General features: G+C 39.5%; 1 protein-coding gene across 9 annotated transcripts in view; it reads left to right on the plus strand.

Moving 5' to 3' along the window:
• cadpsb (Ca2+-dependent activator protein for secretion b) overlaps positions 1-17,623 on the plus strand; it is a 60,264-nt gene that overhangs the window by 33,192 nt on the left and 9,449 nt on the right. Inside the window, exons 10-22 of one of the 9 annotated variants that reach the window (XM_068594456.1) lie at positions 59-167; positions 265-477; positions 3,630-3,641; positions 6,689-6,825; positions 6,941-7,128; positions 7,916-8,017; positions 8,121-8,184; positions 8,298-8,421; positions 9,786-9,854; positions 13,293-13,399; positions 14,560-14,589; positions 16,964-17,120; positions 17,225-17,366. In XM_068594456.1, the coding sequence (XP_068450557.1) occupies positions 59-167; positions 265-477; positions 3,630-3,641; positions 6,689-6,825; positions 6,941-7,128; positions 7,916-8,017; positions 8,121-8,184; positions 8,298-8,421; positions 9,786-9,854; positions 13,293-13,399; positions 14,560-14,589; positions 16,964-17,120; positions 17,225-17,366 (1,454 nt within the window). Of the gene's footprint in view, positions 1-58; positions 168-264; positions 478-3,629; positions 3,642-6,688; positions 6,826-6,940; positions 7,129-7,915; positions 8,018-8,120; positions 8,185-8,297; positions 8,422-9,785; positions 9,855-10,692; positions 10,726-13,292; positions 13,400-14,559; positions 14,590-16,963; positions 17,121-17,224; positions 17,367-17,623 lie in introns of all 9 variants that reach the window. The other 8 variants (XM_068594459.1, XM_068594458.1, XM_068594462.1 and 5 more) reach the window with 8 other exon arrangements.

A 17,623-nucleotide genomic window follows, 5' to 3' on the forward strand; every position in this document is an offset into this window, starting at 1 on the left:
CGTGCACATCCTTTTTCTTTCTGTTTTCTAAATTAACTGCTAATCCTATGCGTTGTAGGTGAGTCAGTATACATTCGCCATGTGCAGCTACAGAGAGAAAAAGTCTGAACCGCAAGAGCTCCTCCAGTTGGACGGGTACACTGTGGACTACAGCGACCCCCAGCCAGGTTAGACGGCACACCTTAACAAGGCGTAACTATACGCTCATCTAAGCACACACTGTAAGACACTAACTACTTCTTCTTTAACATCCTGTTGTCTCAGGCTTGGATGGTGGCAGGGCTTTCTTCAATGCTGTGAAGGAAGGCGACACTGTGATCTTTGCCAGCGATGATGAGCAGGACCGCATCCTGTGGGTCCAGGCTATGTATCGTGCCACTGGCCAGTCCCACAAGCCTGTCCCACCCACTCAGGTCCAGAAACTCAACTCCAAAGGGGGTGCCTCAGCCCAAATGGATGCACCCATTTCTCAGTTCTGTAAGTAGCCTGAAATAAACACGGTCCCTTAAGCAGAAAGCAGCTCTCATCCACAATGCAGTGAAAGCTCTAACCCATAAATGTCTCACGCCACGCGCTCCCCACTGCAGTCACAAAACGTGGTGGTAGAACTAACACACAAGCACGCACACACATGCCTTGGTCTCTCACAGATCCCTCCAGCATCTGATGGACTTTCACTCATTGTCACCACTTCCACAGTGTTTAAGCTAAAGGTGCAATTCCATGCTATTCCATCAGCCTGTTCAAAAGGAACAACCAACCTGAAAAAGACTTTATCGCACAGCAGCAGGATATGGCGTGCAAACGTTGTTTAAAATCTAAATAGGTCCCCACACATAAGATTTAAACATTCAAGCCTGCTGAGGTTGAAGCCAAACTGACAACGCGAGGGAGTGTTGAGCTTGTCCTAACCGTAGGCCTGTTTTAAACAAGCCGTGGCTCTAGAGGGCATCTGTGAATACAGTCGTGGTTCTGAGACAGTTTCTCAGATGGTTCCCGTGTCACTGAATGACGGCCAAGCCAGACAACATGTCTGAAGTTTTAACCAATCTGTCACTGTACTTGCACCTCTAAGCAGCCCACAGGTCAGGTAGCAAAGTGAAGGTAAGACTGTCTACAGTAGTGTGGCATCTGTACCAACTTCTGTTGTCTCTTGTGTTCCCCCTCATTAAAGAAGGGAAAAATATGTCTCTTTATGTAAATTATTTCAGCAACGTTTGTCTTCACACAATCTATGTATACTCGAGTCTTTGCTGGCAGTCATTTCTTATTTAGAGAAACTAGCGTGTCTTCGACCATAACAACACTAACATAGACTATTCTGACCCACTGAATTTAATGTTGCATACTTTTTACCGATCCACAATAATAGATCCTGCTATTCAGAAAAAACATGACTTTTTGTGTGCATCTTTTGACTCCATAGTTTAATAATTATATATATTTTTCAACTCTAAAGAACAAGATTTGTATCTTTTTTTTTTCGAATAAATGTTGAAAAACTAATTGGCATTATTTAGTAAGAGTAAACCGGACATCCAAGGTTATAACAAATTATATAATAGCAATACATTCTTTTTTTAAGCCCAAAATGTATTTCACTCTCTATTAATATCATTGGAGTAAAACTATAAAGACATGAATTGGATAAGTTACTCAGAATCCTATCACATAAATTCTATGTTGTTTCTCCATTGGTTTCTTTGTCCAGTATGTGATCGTTCTTGTGGTTAGTTGACTCCTCTGATGCCAGCTGTTGCCATTCAAAGCCTCCTCACAGTGGCACAGACCTCCTATCCCCTTCCTGAAACATTGTGGCACACCACGCGTACATGTTTCACCCCCTGGTGGTCTTGAATGGCACTGGGACCATAACATACACAGCCCTCTTGACTCTGCTGCAGTGGACTGGTCTTAACAAGAATCCTATTCAGGTTCTGAGCGATTTGCACAAAATTGTAAATCAACCAGTTTCATACCAGAAAGTGGTGAAGTGAACATCACATACGCAAGTGTTCTAATAAAAGAAAGCTTATGTTGGACTTTTTGTATAAGAGATTGTACAGAAATTACAACAAATTAATATGATATGTGAGGATATCATAGATGCCTTAAAGGGGTACTCCAGCAACGTAGTCATGTGCTTCCATTCTTTTAGGGGATTTATGAGAGATTTATTAAAAAAGGAATCATCAACATTAAAACGGGTGAGCTGTCCTGACTTTTAGACCCCACATTTCCCATAGTGCAACTCGATGCACTAGAGTGTGGATTTTTGGCCAAAAATCATACTCATTCTCAGAGTCATAACTCAGACAGATCTTAACGACAGACTTGAAAATATCAAATGCATCCAGTTATAGTTGTGTGTACATTCATGGGTATTTCAGCATATTTTGAATGGTACTAATTTGCCAAAATGTAAGCAAATATAGGCTAACAAGAGATTAACAGTATCAACCTAAAGTTTTTTTTTGTCCGCATGTTGAATACTGTAGGTCTGTTGGAACCTTTCACTCTGAGCGTAAAAAAAGAAAAGAAAGTTGCATTAAGTTCCCTTTAAAATACAAGGACATACAGTATATCGAGGGATTTAAATAACAGCTGGGCCAACGAGTTTGCAGAGAATCAGTAGGTAATTGCAGCAGTAATTATTCCTGGGGTTGTGGGCAAAAAATCTGGTGTGGACAGGATCAAAATCAGTGATCAGTGGAAGTAATGTTAACATCATCCCACCTCCCTAAAGAAATGTATCCAGCCTGAATTAGGCTTCAGACTTGACACAGCTCCCGCAGAGCTGCAAAAGGCATTAAACTGTTTTCTCAGGCTCAGTGGTACTGACCACGACTAGGAGACAGATCTTTGTCTGAAATATGTGGAGTGCTCCTTTAAAGCATGTTTAAATCGACTGCTAAAATTGTGATGTGTTATCTCATTGTTACCAACACTTTCATAACGAATGTAAGTGTGAAGTATTTCACCCTTTCCAGGACCTTTATAGTCTCTTTTCTTTTAAAAAGGACACGGGCATCTTTTACACATGAAACTAACTTGGGGTTTACTTCATCTTGGTAGGTGTATGTTTGCCAATGTCCCTTTTACAACTAAGTCTTCTGTTTGATCTGCTGTCATACAGAGTGGCAGTACTTAACGCGTCGCTCGTAACTCCTTAAGTACTCGTCCAGAATCCAGAAAAAAAACTGCAGTGGAGTGATGAGGATCGTAAATTCTCTCTTCTTCCCCCTGTCTCTGTCTCTCTGTTTCTGTTTCTGTTTCTCTCTCTCTCTCTCTCTCTCTCTCTCTCTCTCTCTCTCTCTCTCTCTCTCTCTCTCTCTCTCTCTCTCTCTCTCTCTATCTCTCTTTGTCTCCCTCTTTCTCTCTCTAATATGCCTCAACATCTGTTGTCAAGTTCACATATCCTCACATGTACTCACACACCACCGCCCACAAACTCTCATGCTGGTATAGGTTGTTGTTTTTGAGTTGTGTTTTCTTCTTCATGCTTTGCCTGTACCCTACTTGAGTAATGCAGCTGCTAGGTCAGGGTCTCTCGTGATTGCTCTCCTCCAGCCTTGTTGCTAGTCTTTATGTTATTCTGGTTTGTCCCTTCTTACCCTGCTGTCTTCTAGCTGGACTCAAGGGTAAGTGCTTCCCTGTAGCCGGCACAGCTCAGATAATCCCCGCCGATTATCTGACAAATGCAACGTTCTTTCTCTCTTCTTTCCCTCTACTCCTTTATTCACGTCTCGCCTCATGTCTTAGATATTAGTTGATGCCTTTTTTTGTTTTTGACGACCTCAACTTGAGGATCAAAGTATAAGCATCCATTCGGGCCAGTTTAGGATGCATGTATTTTATTCTAAGAACTTATTATTCGACTCAGTAATGGTTAAAGTTTAAACTATAGTTGAAACTGCATAATTGCCTTCTCTCTTTATTCATATTGGTGACTGGATCCCTCAGAGTAAAGCAATATGGTTTGATATGATAGAATGTGACATACTATTAGAGAAGTGGGCTCAAAATTCCTATGTCATGAGAATGATTTAAATGTAAATGTGTTATCAAAAATATACATTTTAGAGCTCCAAACAAGTCGGTGATCCTTTGATTGCAGCTGGATTTGATTGCATTTCTCTATAAATTCAGATTTAAAGATAGAGGTGTTAATAAAGTGTGAATGATGATGACAGTCTGTGATGCAAAAAATATATTTCCTGCATGAGTGAAATCTGTTTTGACGCTTCTTAAGTGTTAATTATGCTTTACTTCAGAGGGCTCAAATGCTTTTAGTTCTTTTTCCTTGAACTTTCCTTGATGAGAGTTGGCAAATATGTATGCGGAGTATTCTGAATGCCAAAGACAAGGAGTAGCCAATGCCGCCCCTTCTTACGATAAAATACTCCGGACTCCCCTCTCCCCCTCCCCGCTCCTCCCTCCTACAGTAGATCGGCCTGTAGATAGAAGTTAGACCAGTGTTAGGAGAGCTCTCATTTTTATTTCTTTTGACTGCCCTTTGTTTGCCTGAATAGGAGAACACATGTGTCATGTGTCCATACTTTTATACAAATACAAGAGTTTTCATTCATTTCCCCCCATTTCCCAGAGAATGACACAGTTTTGCCTCTGTCGGCTTCATGCTATTTACCCATGTACTTGCACTAAATTGTATTGCTACCCTATTAGAGTTCTCCGGTAGTGGTATGCCTGTTAGTCTGCTCTGTAGACATCATAATTACACTGCAACATATTCAAGTATTGTCAACTTGCAAATGCGTAGAGAAAAAAAAGGAATGCTTAAAAAGATAAAAATGCAAATTTGAAAATGGGTCTGCAAATGTGCATGACATTTAAAACCTCAATGAAAGTCACAATGTTCTCCAGCATGTGATAATTTACATATGTATGCAAAAGTACTCACCTATTTCAGTTTGGAACATTTGATAATTTTACTTATGGTTGAAGTCATTATCAGTATTGTAAGTTATGATAATGTTACAATTGAGTGTATTCTGGACTTAAACTCCATTTTCTCATTTAACCCGATCAAAGGAGATAAAGCCCACTCTGTCTGTCATAGCCCAACCCCAGGCACCTTCTGTTCACTCTTTGGATGTAACTCACTATCTTTACACGGATCCACAACATCACTCTCTTCGTAACTTGGTCCTAAGTGAATCTTCCTCTTGTGGTCATCATTTTGGTCCAGCATTTGTCCGACCCTTGTCTTATTGTCCCACTTAAAAGTACGTCTGACCCACTCTCATCCTGTTACTGTCTCCTCATCAAGCACTGGGTTCACCTATATTGTCATTTACTCTCTTCCCTCGGTGTCAGCCCTCACGTGTTAACTGTCCTATTTTTTTTTTACATTATAACTTATACTTCCCTGTCTTGTCCCTCTTCCTTGAACAATCTCTTATTTTCATCGTCCACATTTTACTTGTTGTCAAACAGGTTTTTCTTTTCAGACTAGTAAAAAAACAACCTAACTTCCTAAAGTGTAACCTTCTGTAGGTTCCTTTAAAATTTAAATTTCAGTGAATGTTTAGCATCCGTATTACAGCTTTTCCTCTTCCCTCTCAGTGGCCTGGAAGTTGACAGATGTCAGTTCTGCTCTATACGTTGCCCCATCCCTACCCAGATAAGCTCAGGCCCCCACCTCCCACCCCGACTCCCAAATCATCATCACTCATGTCCGTGTCTCATGGACATGACACCTGTCACTCATACTGAGGACATGACTTCTCTCTTATATTTTTTTAATCATCCCCATCATTTTGTTTCTGACAGCTGTATTATTTACAATAAACCACAATAACCATGGTCAGTAGAGTTAGTAGCTTTGGTGGTTTGGAGAAATAAAAAGCAGATTCATCCATCATGTTTTCGTCACCCTGAGTTTTATCAAAGTCTCATTACGTTTTATTTTGTTTTTCACAATTTTAATGTTACTAATGTTCTTTCTTCATTGAATTTCACAGAGCAGGTTTAGCTTTTTTTAAGTCTGAAAATCTTCTTGATGGCAAAAGTTATGAAGTAAGACAACAACAATACAAATCTGAAAGAGTATGACTTCCAAGGATCCATAACTTGAGAAGAATCTGCAAATTTCCAATCAATAACTTTTTATACCACGGAACTTTTTCTCTTTTAATTTGCACTTTATACTCTTATCACTACAGTGTAATTCAGATGAATTATTATTTGCCATATTTCTGTCTTTTTTTGATTAGCACACATCTCAATATTTGTCAGGACCTGAGTGACATTCAACAATCGCGAATGGCAGAATCTATTGAATACAAAAATGCATCTAAATCTATCTAACCAGCATCTTTTCAAATATGTTTTGGATCTCTAAAGGTTTATTTCCGGTGCTAAATATCAGGGAATGTGACATACTGTACTAAGTTGCATGCATGCACATACAATATAAAGCACCTATGCCTTTGTGCTTAGCTTCAGATAGATAGAATCTCATCCGCCAATACATTAAATCTCTTTACGCTGTCTGACACAATGCAAGTTGACAATGTAAGCTGTAAGTGTTTATAATTTGCCCTTAGAAGTAGTACAAAAAAAATCCCTGTTTCTGTGTTCTGACGAAGACTTGCTGTTTGCCCGTGCCTCACTAATGTCTTCTCCTCTGAACCGTGTTCTTTCCCCTGTGCCGTTGGCTGGATAGATGCTGACAGAGCTCAGAAACATGGCATGGATGAGTTTATCTCCGCTAACCCCTGTAGCTTTGACCACGCTTCGCTTTTTGAGATGGTGCAGCGACTCACGTTGGACCACAGGCTCAATGACACCTTCTGCTGCTTGGTGAGTGACTCAAAGCATCAAAACATCACCACATAAATACATTTATAGCTGTGGGCTTTTGTTTGTTAGCTGATACGCAGCAATGTAATCCCCCTCGTGTGTCTGTGTTGTGCAGGGATGGTTCAGCCCAGGCCAGGTGTTTGTCTTGGATGAGTACTGTGCCAGGAATGGAGTTCGAGGTTGTCACAGGCATCTGTGTTACTTGCGTGATCTGCTGGAAAGAGCAGAAAGCGGGGCTATTATTGACCCCACTCTTCTTCACTACAGCTTCGCTTTTTGTGCATCCCATGTCCATGGGAACAGGTGTGCGCGATCCCCTTCTTTTAACTTGTTTCTGCTTCGTAAGATACATTGCAGAACAGGATTTGAAAACACGTTAAGTTGATGATATGGATTGTATTTCTTTAGGCAAACTGATAGCTCATACACTAATTCCCACTGGACTAGAACAGAATAGAGAAGACAGCATCATGGCATGTTCTGCATTTTTTTGTCTTCCATCTATTTAATTTTGCCATATTTATGTTTGTTTAATTTTATGTAAACTTTTTGTAGCTTTTTGTGTCACATGTTTGGTTGTTAATCAATTGTATATCTACCTATTTTTTGTTTTCTACCATTTTTCTTTGTTTTCTTTTCTCTCTATCCTTTGTTGCCATAGTCTCTTACTGTCCATATTATTCATCCTCCCATGCGTACGTTAAAGTCAGAGAGGGCAGCAATTACTGGGGTCCGCTGGGCTATGAGGTCCTTCTCTCCCCAAAGACCTCCCAAAGCCCAGATCCTCGCACTGCCTCTAAACAAGCACGCATATTCAAGTTTAGAAAGCGAAAGGATTCCAATATACCACTCTTTCCAGGGCAAAAAAGGTGAGACATTGTCATCTATTTGTATATGTAACACAAAGGGAACTAAACAAAATACATCTGACACAATTTGCAGGCAGGTCCTGGGGAACGCAAGGCTTTCCACCAGTGTTTTTGTTAAAGAATATATTTCTTGCACCCGCCAGACTCAGATGAGAGGTTGCATAACTTGAACCTCTTCAGGGTTACGGCTGGTTTAAAGTGTGTGGGTGTGATCCTCATAGGCCAGACGGGCTGAGCACAGTGAAAGTGGACGAGAAGGAGCGCTTTGAGGACATCAAGGAGAGGTTGCGTGTGATATTGGAAAACCAGATTGTAAATTTCAGGTGACTGCCGACTCTCAAACAGCACATAACCATAAAAGTCCCAAAACAGTGCCTATCTCGGTATGTTTCAACTTGAATTTTCGACCTACATCTGCTTTTGTAGATATTGTTTCCCCTTTGGTCGTCCAGAAGGAGCGCTGAAGGCAACTTTATCTTTGCTGGAGAGGGTTTGTAAATATATACATACATATATATTAAAAAATATGTTATTTCCCATGAGACAACCACTGTGTAATTTAATGAAACAGATTACATAACTCCTCTTTAATGTGGCCTGCAGGTCCTGATGAAGGACATTGTGACCCCAGTTCCACCAGAAGAAGTTAAAGGAGTGATCCGCAAGTGTTTGGAGCAGGCCGCTCAGCTGAACTACGAGCGTATTAAAGAATATGCAACAATTGAAGGTAACCAGAAACACACAACCAAACACGATTGCTGGAGTAAATGGGTTAATTATATAATGATGACGTTGTTTTATCAATGTAAGTGTATGCTATGCAGTCATTTAACCATGTATGCTTTCAGATTGAAATGCTCAGCCAGTGGTTGTATGTGGAATAAATAGGAAAAAAAAGTTTTTTTTTACAATTTTCTTTTTAACAATAAACGTACATGTTCTCAGACGTCTTCTTTCTAACTTCAGTATGAGATTGTACTTGTCATTGTTATTTATTTATTTGCATATGGTGAATTCACTTGGTATATGGTATATTTGTGTCCATATCCCAAATGATTTGTCGCATCCCAAATTATTTGTGACAGTTTGTCGGTCGCTTTCTGTCTCTCAGTCCAATAACTCTCTCCTTTGTTTCAGGCCTGCTTTAGCTCTGTGCTGTTCTGTAGGTCAAGTTGGCTTTTGTGTAGAGGTGTGTGAGTAAAAATGCATTCAAATCCAAAGCCCTGAAATCTGTTGATGTGCTGATCTCTCACTGTGCCTTGACTATTCAAGCTGTGTAGTTTCCTGGCCTCGGACATTTGATGATTGGACCGTGAATTCAGCTTAACTGAATGTCCTCTCCGACTCCCACTCTCCCTCTCCCACTATCGTACTGTAGCTCTTACCTCTCTGATTTGACCCTGCCCCCACCACCCTTAACTCCCTTGTCTCAAAATACCAGCAGCTCTCCTTTCACCTCTATCTTATGTTCTTGCTGAAGACCACAATCTTTCTCTCCCTCCCTGCTCTCTGCTCCTGCTTTTTTCTCCTCCCTCACAGTTGTGGGCTTTGCCACAGTTATCACTTTATTTGACCTTTGACGATGTGATAAGTGGCTTTTAACCAAAGGAATGCTGGGATTGAACACCTACAAACCAGCATCAGCCGCCTGCATGTGCTTTGAGACATAACAACATGGCCTTTCTTTACTGGCATGGATTACATATCCAAAATTACATCAATGACAAGACATTTTATAATGTCTTATTTTCTCGTGCTGTGTCTTTTGCTTCCAGTATACGCATCAAATGCATTGACATGCATTTTGCATATTTTCATAGGAAACTCTGATGTTGTTTATGCCTTGAAAGAAATCCCCCAGGGTGCTAAAGATACTAAGGACTTAAACCTTACTATCTTGACATGCTATGTGAATTTATTTTCCACTGTCCTTGTGAGGCGCCGGTTTCAAAATAAACCACACATTTGACTTTGCCTCCTGGCCAACAGAATTTCGTTTTCACCTGGACAGCCCTCTTCCCATTAGCCTCCGATCTCTTGCCTTCCCACCTCTGACCCCAGCCTCTTGCATGCCCCGATCCTTTTTTATAGGAAAAAAGAGGGAAATGTATGAGCACCCTGTCTTCTGCTTGGCGTCTCAAGTGATGGATTTAACCATCCGTGAGTACCTTCATCATCCTCTCCCCAGTCTCTCTCCTTCTCCTTATTTAAGCACTCTGTCACCTCATCCCTCCCTCTGCCTCTTTTCTTCCTTCAGAGTTGTTGCTCTTGCCATGCTTGTTTTTATCTGTGCCTTTTGTCTGTGAGAGTGAGTGGGGAGCGCACCAGTTAAGAGATCTGAGCAGTACCACACTGAATCAGTCGGGGTCCTTTTTTAGTAGTACCATCTGTTTGTGATGGACATGAATGAGCAGTCTGGTCTGTAAGCTTCTTTCTTTTGGTTGGATGCCGATTCCTTTGACTTGAATGCATTTTTACATTGCTTACATTGTTATCTCCTCCAGTCATTTGGTCTGTGTCAATGGTGTGCTGTGCCAAACAGGTAGGCTTTTCTTTCACCGTGACACCACAGATAGTGAAGGAGCATCTATTGAATTGGGGATGACAAGACAGCTTCTGTTTGTGTATTATATTCACTCAGTGTGTCCCGTCTATAAAGTTGGCAGCTATTTGTGTGTCTTACCTGTTTATAATAGTCTGAGCCTTTGTCTGTTTGTTAACAAACATCTTATCACTTTTTTTAATTTCCAATTTTCCACAGGCTGATATTTCAGTGTTTCTGTTCTTTATTGTATGTTTGTGACGTTTGTCTGTTGCCCGGAAACCTCACTCCCTGGAGCTGAAATCATCCCAGCAGATTCTTTGAAAGGGTCACATGGTGATGAATAACAACCCCCCCCCTCCCACCCCCAACCCTGTATCGTGAAAATAATCCTTAAAAACGTGCTAATTCTAAATATCTCCTCTTTATCTTTTCTCTCCCTTTTTCTCCCTGAAGTTGAGAAAGGTCAAAAGGATCAAAAGGATCCAGGTGAACATATGTTTAGCTTGTGGTTTAGCCACAGTGCACACACTTCACCCCTCCGCACACACACACACACACACACACACACACACACACACACACACAGACACACACACACACACACACATTTTGTCAATAGATACAGAACATTTGCATGTATGCACCAAATTTACCTGTAGCACATCCCATACGGCATATTAAACACCCTTGAAATATACACGCTCATTCAAGTTCTCAAATGTCTTGGCATGTAAAGCATCTTTTTATAAAGTAAATACTTGGAGATTGTATTACTTTATATAATTTCAGATGTGACTCAAGACTAGTTTGTCCCAGAAGTGTTTCTGACCATTTAATTCAGTTTTAGTGAAATGTTGTATTCACGGAACAGTTTTGTGGTTTTGGGGTTGTATGTGACTGGAAAAGATATTTAACTGATATTTTTAAGAATTATAGAGTAATACAATCTCTTTCCAAAAAGAACAAGTCACATATTTTCCTACATGTTAAAGTATAAAGGTAACAGAGGAACATTTTATTTGTATCCTCATCATTAACTGCAACACACATAAGCAAACATTTCAAAATGATAAACTTGATAATCATACATGTATATGACATTTTATATAAAAATGAATGTCATTAAAGCCCATATTTAAAGGGTAAAGTTAATAATACTAAAAAAAGAAAAGACAATATGTCCTACTTTTCTGGTATACAGTCTTACAAATATATGTGCGTTTATGTGAACTGCAATTAAACGTCATCTTAGCTTTAGTATCCCCATGGAGAAATGTTGTCAAGCTAAAATTAAATATAACATAATAAAATATCATAAAACAACAAATAAACACCCACCAAGGATTTGTTTAAAATAGTTTGTGTTACCCTTATTTTAATATTAGTGAACTGGCCCTTTGATAGCCCATCGAAGTTATGCACATTGTATATTGGTGTTTTAGCAGTGCAATAATCAGCATATTACAAACTGTATATCTTCTGATTAAAATACGTTCACGGTGCTGATGAAGCCACAAAGGTCCACTCGGCTTTTCTTTGAGACAAAATACAATACAAACCTTTTTCAGACCTGCTCCCACTGCTGCCCTTCACAGGGCATTACAACATATATAGTTACTGTTATATAAATCCATGTGATCCATCCATTAGTGTTTATTAAATGTGCCTCAACAAAATGTCTGGAGTATTATCTCGGCTCATTAAATACCTCAGATTTCCCATGATGATAAACTTTAGATTTGAAAGTAATTATAAGAAGTAGATTCAACTTTTAAAAATCTATTTTACAACTATGTCTCAAAAATTGGTACATGTTTCCACTTGTCTTGAGTAGAAATACCTGAGAACTATTTAATAAAATGCTACTCCTTACTAAAATTATAGTAAAATCAACAAAAGACCCCCAGTCAAAACTGCAGTGTAAAGACCACAACTGTTGTATGTAGAGCTATGTATACATGTGCTTTTGATTTGCGTAGCCATTCAGTTTCATGTTCCAGTTATACACAACTCATTCCACATAGTCGTGCTGTTTGAATAATCCCATTTCATGACGTCTAACTGTCTTATCAGATCATTCTGTCAGCAGAGGTACAAGCAAGGGATTTGGAGCTTTTGCAAATTGTAGACCAATGTTGACCCGTGAAAGAGTGCCAAAGCCATTTTTAGTGCGCCAAACTTGAAAACAAACACAACTACCATCACACTGTAAAAGATATTAATTAAAACACACCTGAAAGTCATTCATTGAAATGATTGGTTACTAGTTTATTATTTATGAGATAATAACAGACTTACTTAATATGTAAAACAATCTTAAAGCATCTAATGAAACATACACACACAATATATGACCTGCTTCAAGAAAGTCATTTTGTGTAGTATTGTCCAGAAATAAAATTATAATTTGAAAATGCATTAAAAAAAATCTACATGATTGTCCTTGAAAGTTTTTAAATAACTTACAAATGACTATAAATGTAATTTGTAATGTGTTTATTTCTAGAAAAATGTCAGCACATATATTGATGAAGTTAATGTTATTTTTATTCCAATTATATGCATAAAGCTTGATTCTGTTTGGATTTATTTAATTTTTTGAATAGGAATTTAAAGGAATCTTTAACATTAAGTAATGGATATTTTTTACAGTGTGCTGAATGAGTGTTTTTTTTTGTTTTACCATGTGACAGCTCCTTATGCAGATGGCTTATTAGGTACCACTTCACAATAAGCATGTTTCCGATGCCCCATTGCACCTTCATCTCAACGCCACTATTCTCGTGCCTGATTCTCTTCCAACATAAGTCTGATTATCCTTCAAACACATAAGTTATCTTTCCCTATGTCATGCAGCCCAAAATGCATCTAAATAACAACACATTTGACTTATAATGAGGGTATGCATCACAGTGTAAGCACTGTGTTTTTACTTTTATTTACAGTTAAAATATAAACAGGAACAATCTTCTCAGTAGTCATAAAAATCCCGCTGGAATCCTTCTCTGTGCTTAACTAACCACTCATCCCTCATCCTCATCCTTTTGTCTCAGAGAACGTAGGCCGCTTAGTCACGCCTGCCAAAAAGCTGGAGGAAACAATTCGCCTGGCGGAGTTAGTCATAGAGGTCCTCCAGCAGAACCAGGAACACCATGCGGAGGTGAGTGAGAACCCTCTCCTCCTCAAAACACTTTCCCTCTATACTCTCACTCTTATCTCACTCCGCCCCTCAACAGGAGAGTTAGTGTTATTATCAGCCCGCTATAAATAAAGCTACTTTCATCTATGGGTAACAGAGATGAGTTTAATTAAGGAGAGCTCTAATTGGTATTCAACAGAACGTGACTACGTGGATTCAAAGCGTCGTGTTTGAGGAGAGACCGTAAATGAGGCATAAAATTATATCATGTGTGCAATTCTTTGCTCTGATTGCAGAGCATAGCTCTATGTTTCAATGTTACGTAAGCATTAAAAATAGTAATATTTTCTAAGAAGTCCAGTTTAAACAGATAGCGGGAAGGTAAACCGAAATACAGGGCAACACACGTTACTCACAATATCTGCGTCTTTAATGATAAAAACAAATTTTGGTAGAAAATAGCCAGTGGTGGAATATCTGCTAAAATATTAAAATAAAATTACCTATTTAATAATGTAGTAACACACCACCTTTAGAAGTCCTGCATTTAAATCCGAGTTAAGTTGAAGTACAGAAGTATTATCAGCTAACGATACTTGAAGCTAATTTATTGAAAATTAGTGATCTATCAATATTACATGATTAGATAGCTTTTATTGATGAATGAAGAAAATACAATGATAAGCTACTCAAATTTTGTATTTATTCTTTTAATACAATTTTTACATTTGGAGAAATATCGGAACATGTTTCCTTCAACCCTATACAGCTGAAACCACCTGAGAAGTTTGGAGGGGAAGTTCAATCACATCAAAATCATGTTTTTCTTTGTAATGGATTACGAGCAAAACATATTTTTTAATCCATAACAGTAGCAATGCCACATATTTTATAGGTTCAGCTTTTGTTTTTACTTTTGTTAAATTCTATTCTGAAAAGTAACTAGTAAGTAAAGCAGTCGGATAAATGTAATGGAGCAAAAAGTAAAGTACAAGTATAAAGTAGCATTGCCACCAATGATACTAGTTTATTTATTTTATTCTGTTTGCTTCTATAAACATTGAGGTGGTGGGAAAGCATGATGAGCATGTTAAGTTGTGTAGATCTGAAGGTGATCCGATGTGATCCTAGAATATCCAGATAAAGCAGATTTATTGTATCTCTCTGAATATGCTTGACAGGCGGCAGTCACAAGTTCTGGAGATCAATCGGTACAGTATTTTAATTTCTTTTTCCTCTTCAGTCCCCATCACGACCCCCCTGTATGGCATGTGCGCCATTATGGCAAGAGGCACCTCTCTAGACAGAGAATGATGTCATAGACACTGTAGCAATGGGGTGGGTTTTCAGGCATAGCAGTGAGAGAAAACATGTTTTAAAAATAAAAGGCACTGTAACTTGCACAACATAATTGTGATCATAAAGCATGTTCATCGGGCCATAAAGAGGTTTCCTTTATCTTCAAGCATGCTAAACCAGTAAATTTCCCAAAGTATGCTCCATGTGAACTTTTTGAAGTTTGATCCACCATGAACATTTGTTTCCCCTCCATCCAGCGATTAATTTCACAGTCCGCCCTTGTTCAAGCATTACTTCCCCGGCTTCTCCTCCTCCATCCCTCTCTGCTGTCTATTCTTAGTTCAAAACCCTTTGAAGAGAAATGCCTCAAAAATACTTTATTGTTCTGTACATCTTCCTGTGTTCTCACTGTCATATGATTGGTGACTGTCCAAGCAGGGAAAAGAGGTATGTAGTAAAGTTGAATGAGAAATTCCCATAATGCTTTGTGCATGTCCAGTAGATGATGCCACGTCTCCTTAACCCCTCAGCATCAGTACACTCCTCCCTCAGGATTGTTCCCTTGACACAGTTGCATTGTTGCAGTGCTAAAGACTGTCTGGCTGAACACTGGGTCTGCCCTAAAGCTTTCAGGGTCCTGTATGTGTCCCTCAACCTCTATCAAAGGTTGGACGCCACTCCGCCTGGCGTCTTTTGAGCATCCCCTCCACCTCATGTGTCGAAAACGTTTCTAGTCTTCCCATTTAATCCCCCCCGGTTCGCAATAAGAGTATCTCTCCTTGAATGCGATGGAGAAGAGCTTTGTTTGCTGCTTGTTTCTAGCGCTGTCATGCATTTAAAAATGTTGGGAGTGGGCAGGTAAGTAGGCAGGTAAGTCAGGGTTTCACTGCAATTGTGACGGTGAAGCCAAATGGGAAAATAACAGACACTTCGTAAAAATAAAGCATGCAGCATAATTTGAAAAGATCAAGCTTTATTTATTGAACTTGGCAACATGTTAGTTTGAATGATAAGCCAATAAACCAAGCCAAGACTGCCAGCAAAGCTACTAGCGTACTAGGGAGAGCAAATCCTGACTGCTAGAAAACGGTCAGCTGAGTCTCAGACTTATTTAACTAATTGGAACGGATGCACTCCAACTCAAGAGATGCTGTGTGCTGCAGTCTTTGGTGTGCCTACTAGAAAATGTGCATGAGTCACATTCACATCTAGGATTGAGCTATGGGTTTGTCAGTGATGTGAATGGTGGAACCGCTCATTTCTTAGCTTGCATGGAGCTCCACATTTGCATGAGAAAAGCACCTTTCCCTAATATCTATAGATACTGTCATGAATATAAAAAGGCATGGACAACTAATTCCACTGTGTGATTATTTTGCTACACATAAACTAATTTACAATTAATCCCACCTTTAAATCCTTATCAATAAGAACTGTCAACTTCACAGTATACAAATGGCAAATGCACATAATACACAAATTATTCAGACAGGTGTAGCCTTTCCTTTCTGTGAAAACTAAATTTGAAAGGAGTCCACTTATACCACAAGACAGTTACTCAGTCTCAGTACTCATCAGAGTTAGTTAAATAACAAGATAGATACCATTTTTTTTTAAAACTATTAGTTGTGTATGAAGCGATAGCCGGCACCTGGTTGCCTTAGCATAAAGCCTGGAAGCAAGGAGAAACCACCAGCTGGCCTGCGTCCAAAGGTGAAACAAAATCCACCGAGCAGCTCAATAATTAAGAAGTGTCATGTTGTTTGTTGAATTGTATGCACCACAATGTGTTAGACTGCTGGACGTTCAAGCAACTGTGGTGACTCTGGGAAGTCACCTCAGCCCTCGTAATACCACAATGTGTTATTTATACACGGTAGTTTTTATGGCTCAAACAAACCAGATATAACGTTTTATTAATGAGCTGCAGAGGCGGTGGTCGGATTTTCATGGTTTTTTTTAAACTATAGACAGAGCCAGGTTGGTCTGTTTCCCCCGTCTTTCCTGCTAACGGACGCCTGTTATAGCTTCATAATGGGACCAACGAGAGAGGTCAATCTTCTCATCTAACTTTCGGCAAGAATACAAATGAGCATATTTCCCACTATTCTATTTACTTTGAAATAGATTACCATAGAGCATTCAGAACTTGAGGTATTTAAGAACCAATGAGCTCCAGTTGTGTGTATTATTTCCTCCTTCTTTGTCCTTCTTCATTGCGTCCTTATATCTCTTAAGTGGAGCCCTTTGTTCACCTGTTTTTTCTCCCCCGTGCTGTGTCTGTAGGCTTTTGCATGGTGGACTGACCTCATGGTGGAGCATGCGGAGAACTTCCTGGCCCTCTATGCCATCGACATGGATGCCGCTCTCGAGATCCAGTCCCCTGAGAGCTGGGACAGCTTCCCCCTCTTCCAGCTTCTCAATGACTTCCTCCGAAACGACTGTAAGCTCCCACATTATTTTAGACATTTAGGTTATTTCTATTTTTTAAAAAAGAGACTAACGTTCTTCTGTGACTGACTTTTTTTTCCTCTTTTTTTTCCGCAGATCATCTGTGCAATGGGAAGTTCCACAAACACCTTCAGGATCTGTATGCTCCTCTGGTGGTTAGATATGTGGATCTGATGGAGTCCTCCATAGCACAGTCAATTCACAAGGGCTTTGAGCGAGAGTCCTGGGAGCCTGTAAAGTAAGGAGCTGCCGTCTTTATCGCGAGGCTGTAGGATGGTTGGAGATGGAAGGCTTTTAGATTCAGACGTGAGACTGACTGTGTGGAGGCTGACAAATCTGGGAGAGCAGCTGTAATGTTCACCCAGGCTTCCTGTAGGTTCACTTTTGAAGAGTGAGCCATGAGTGGGCTGATAACCTATTTTTCCTCTGAAAGAAATGGGTTATTTATTCTGGAAATAGTCTTTGACTAATGTATGTGTCTTACCAATTTCTCTC

This window comes from Clinocottus analis, unplaced genomic scaffold, assembly GCF_023055335.1.
Source record: "Clinocottus analis isolate CAN_PGR_092001 unplaced genomic scaffold, fCliAna1.0.p SCAF_3, whole genome shotgun sequence".
NCBI classification, from domain to species: domain Eukaryota; kingdom Metazoa; phylum Chordata; class Actinopteri; order Perciformes; family Cottidae; genus Clinocottus; species Clinocottus analis.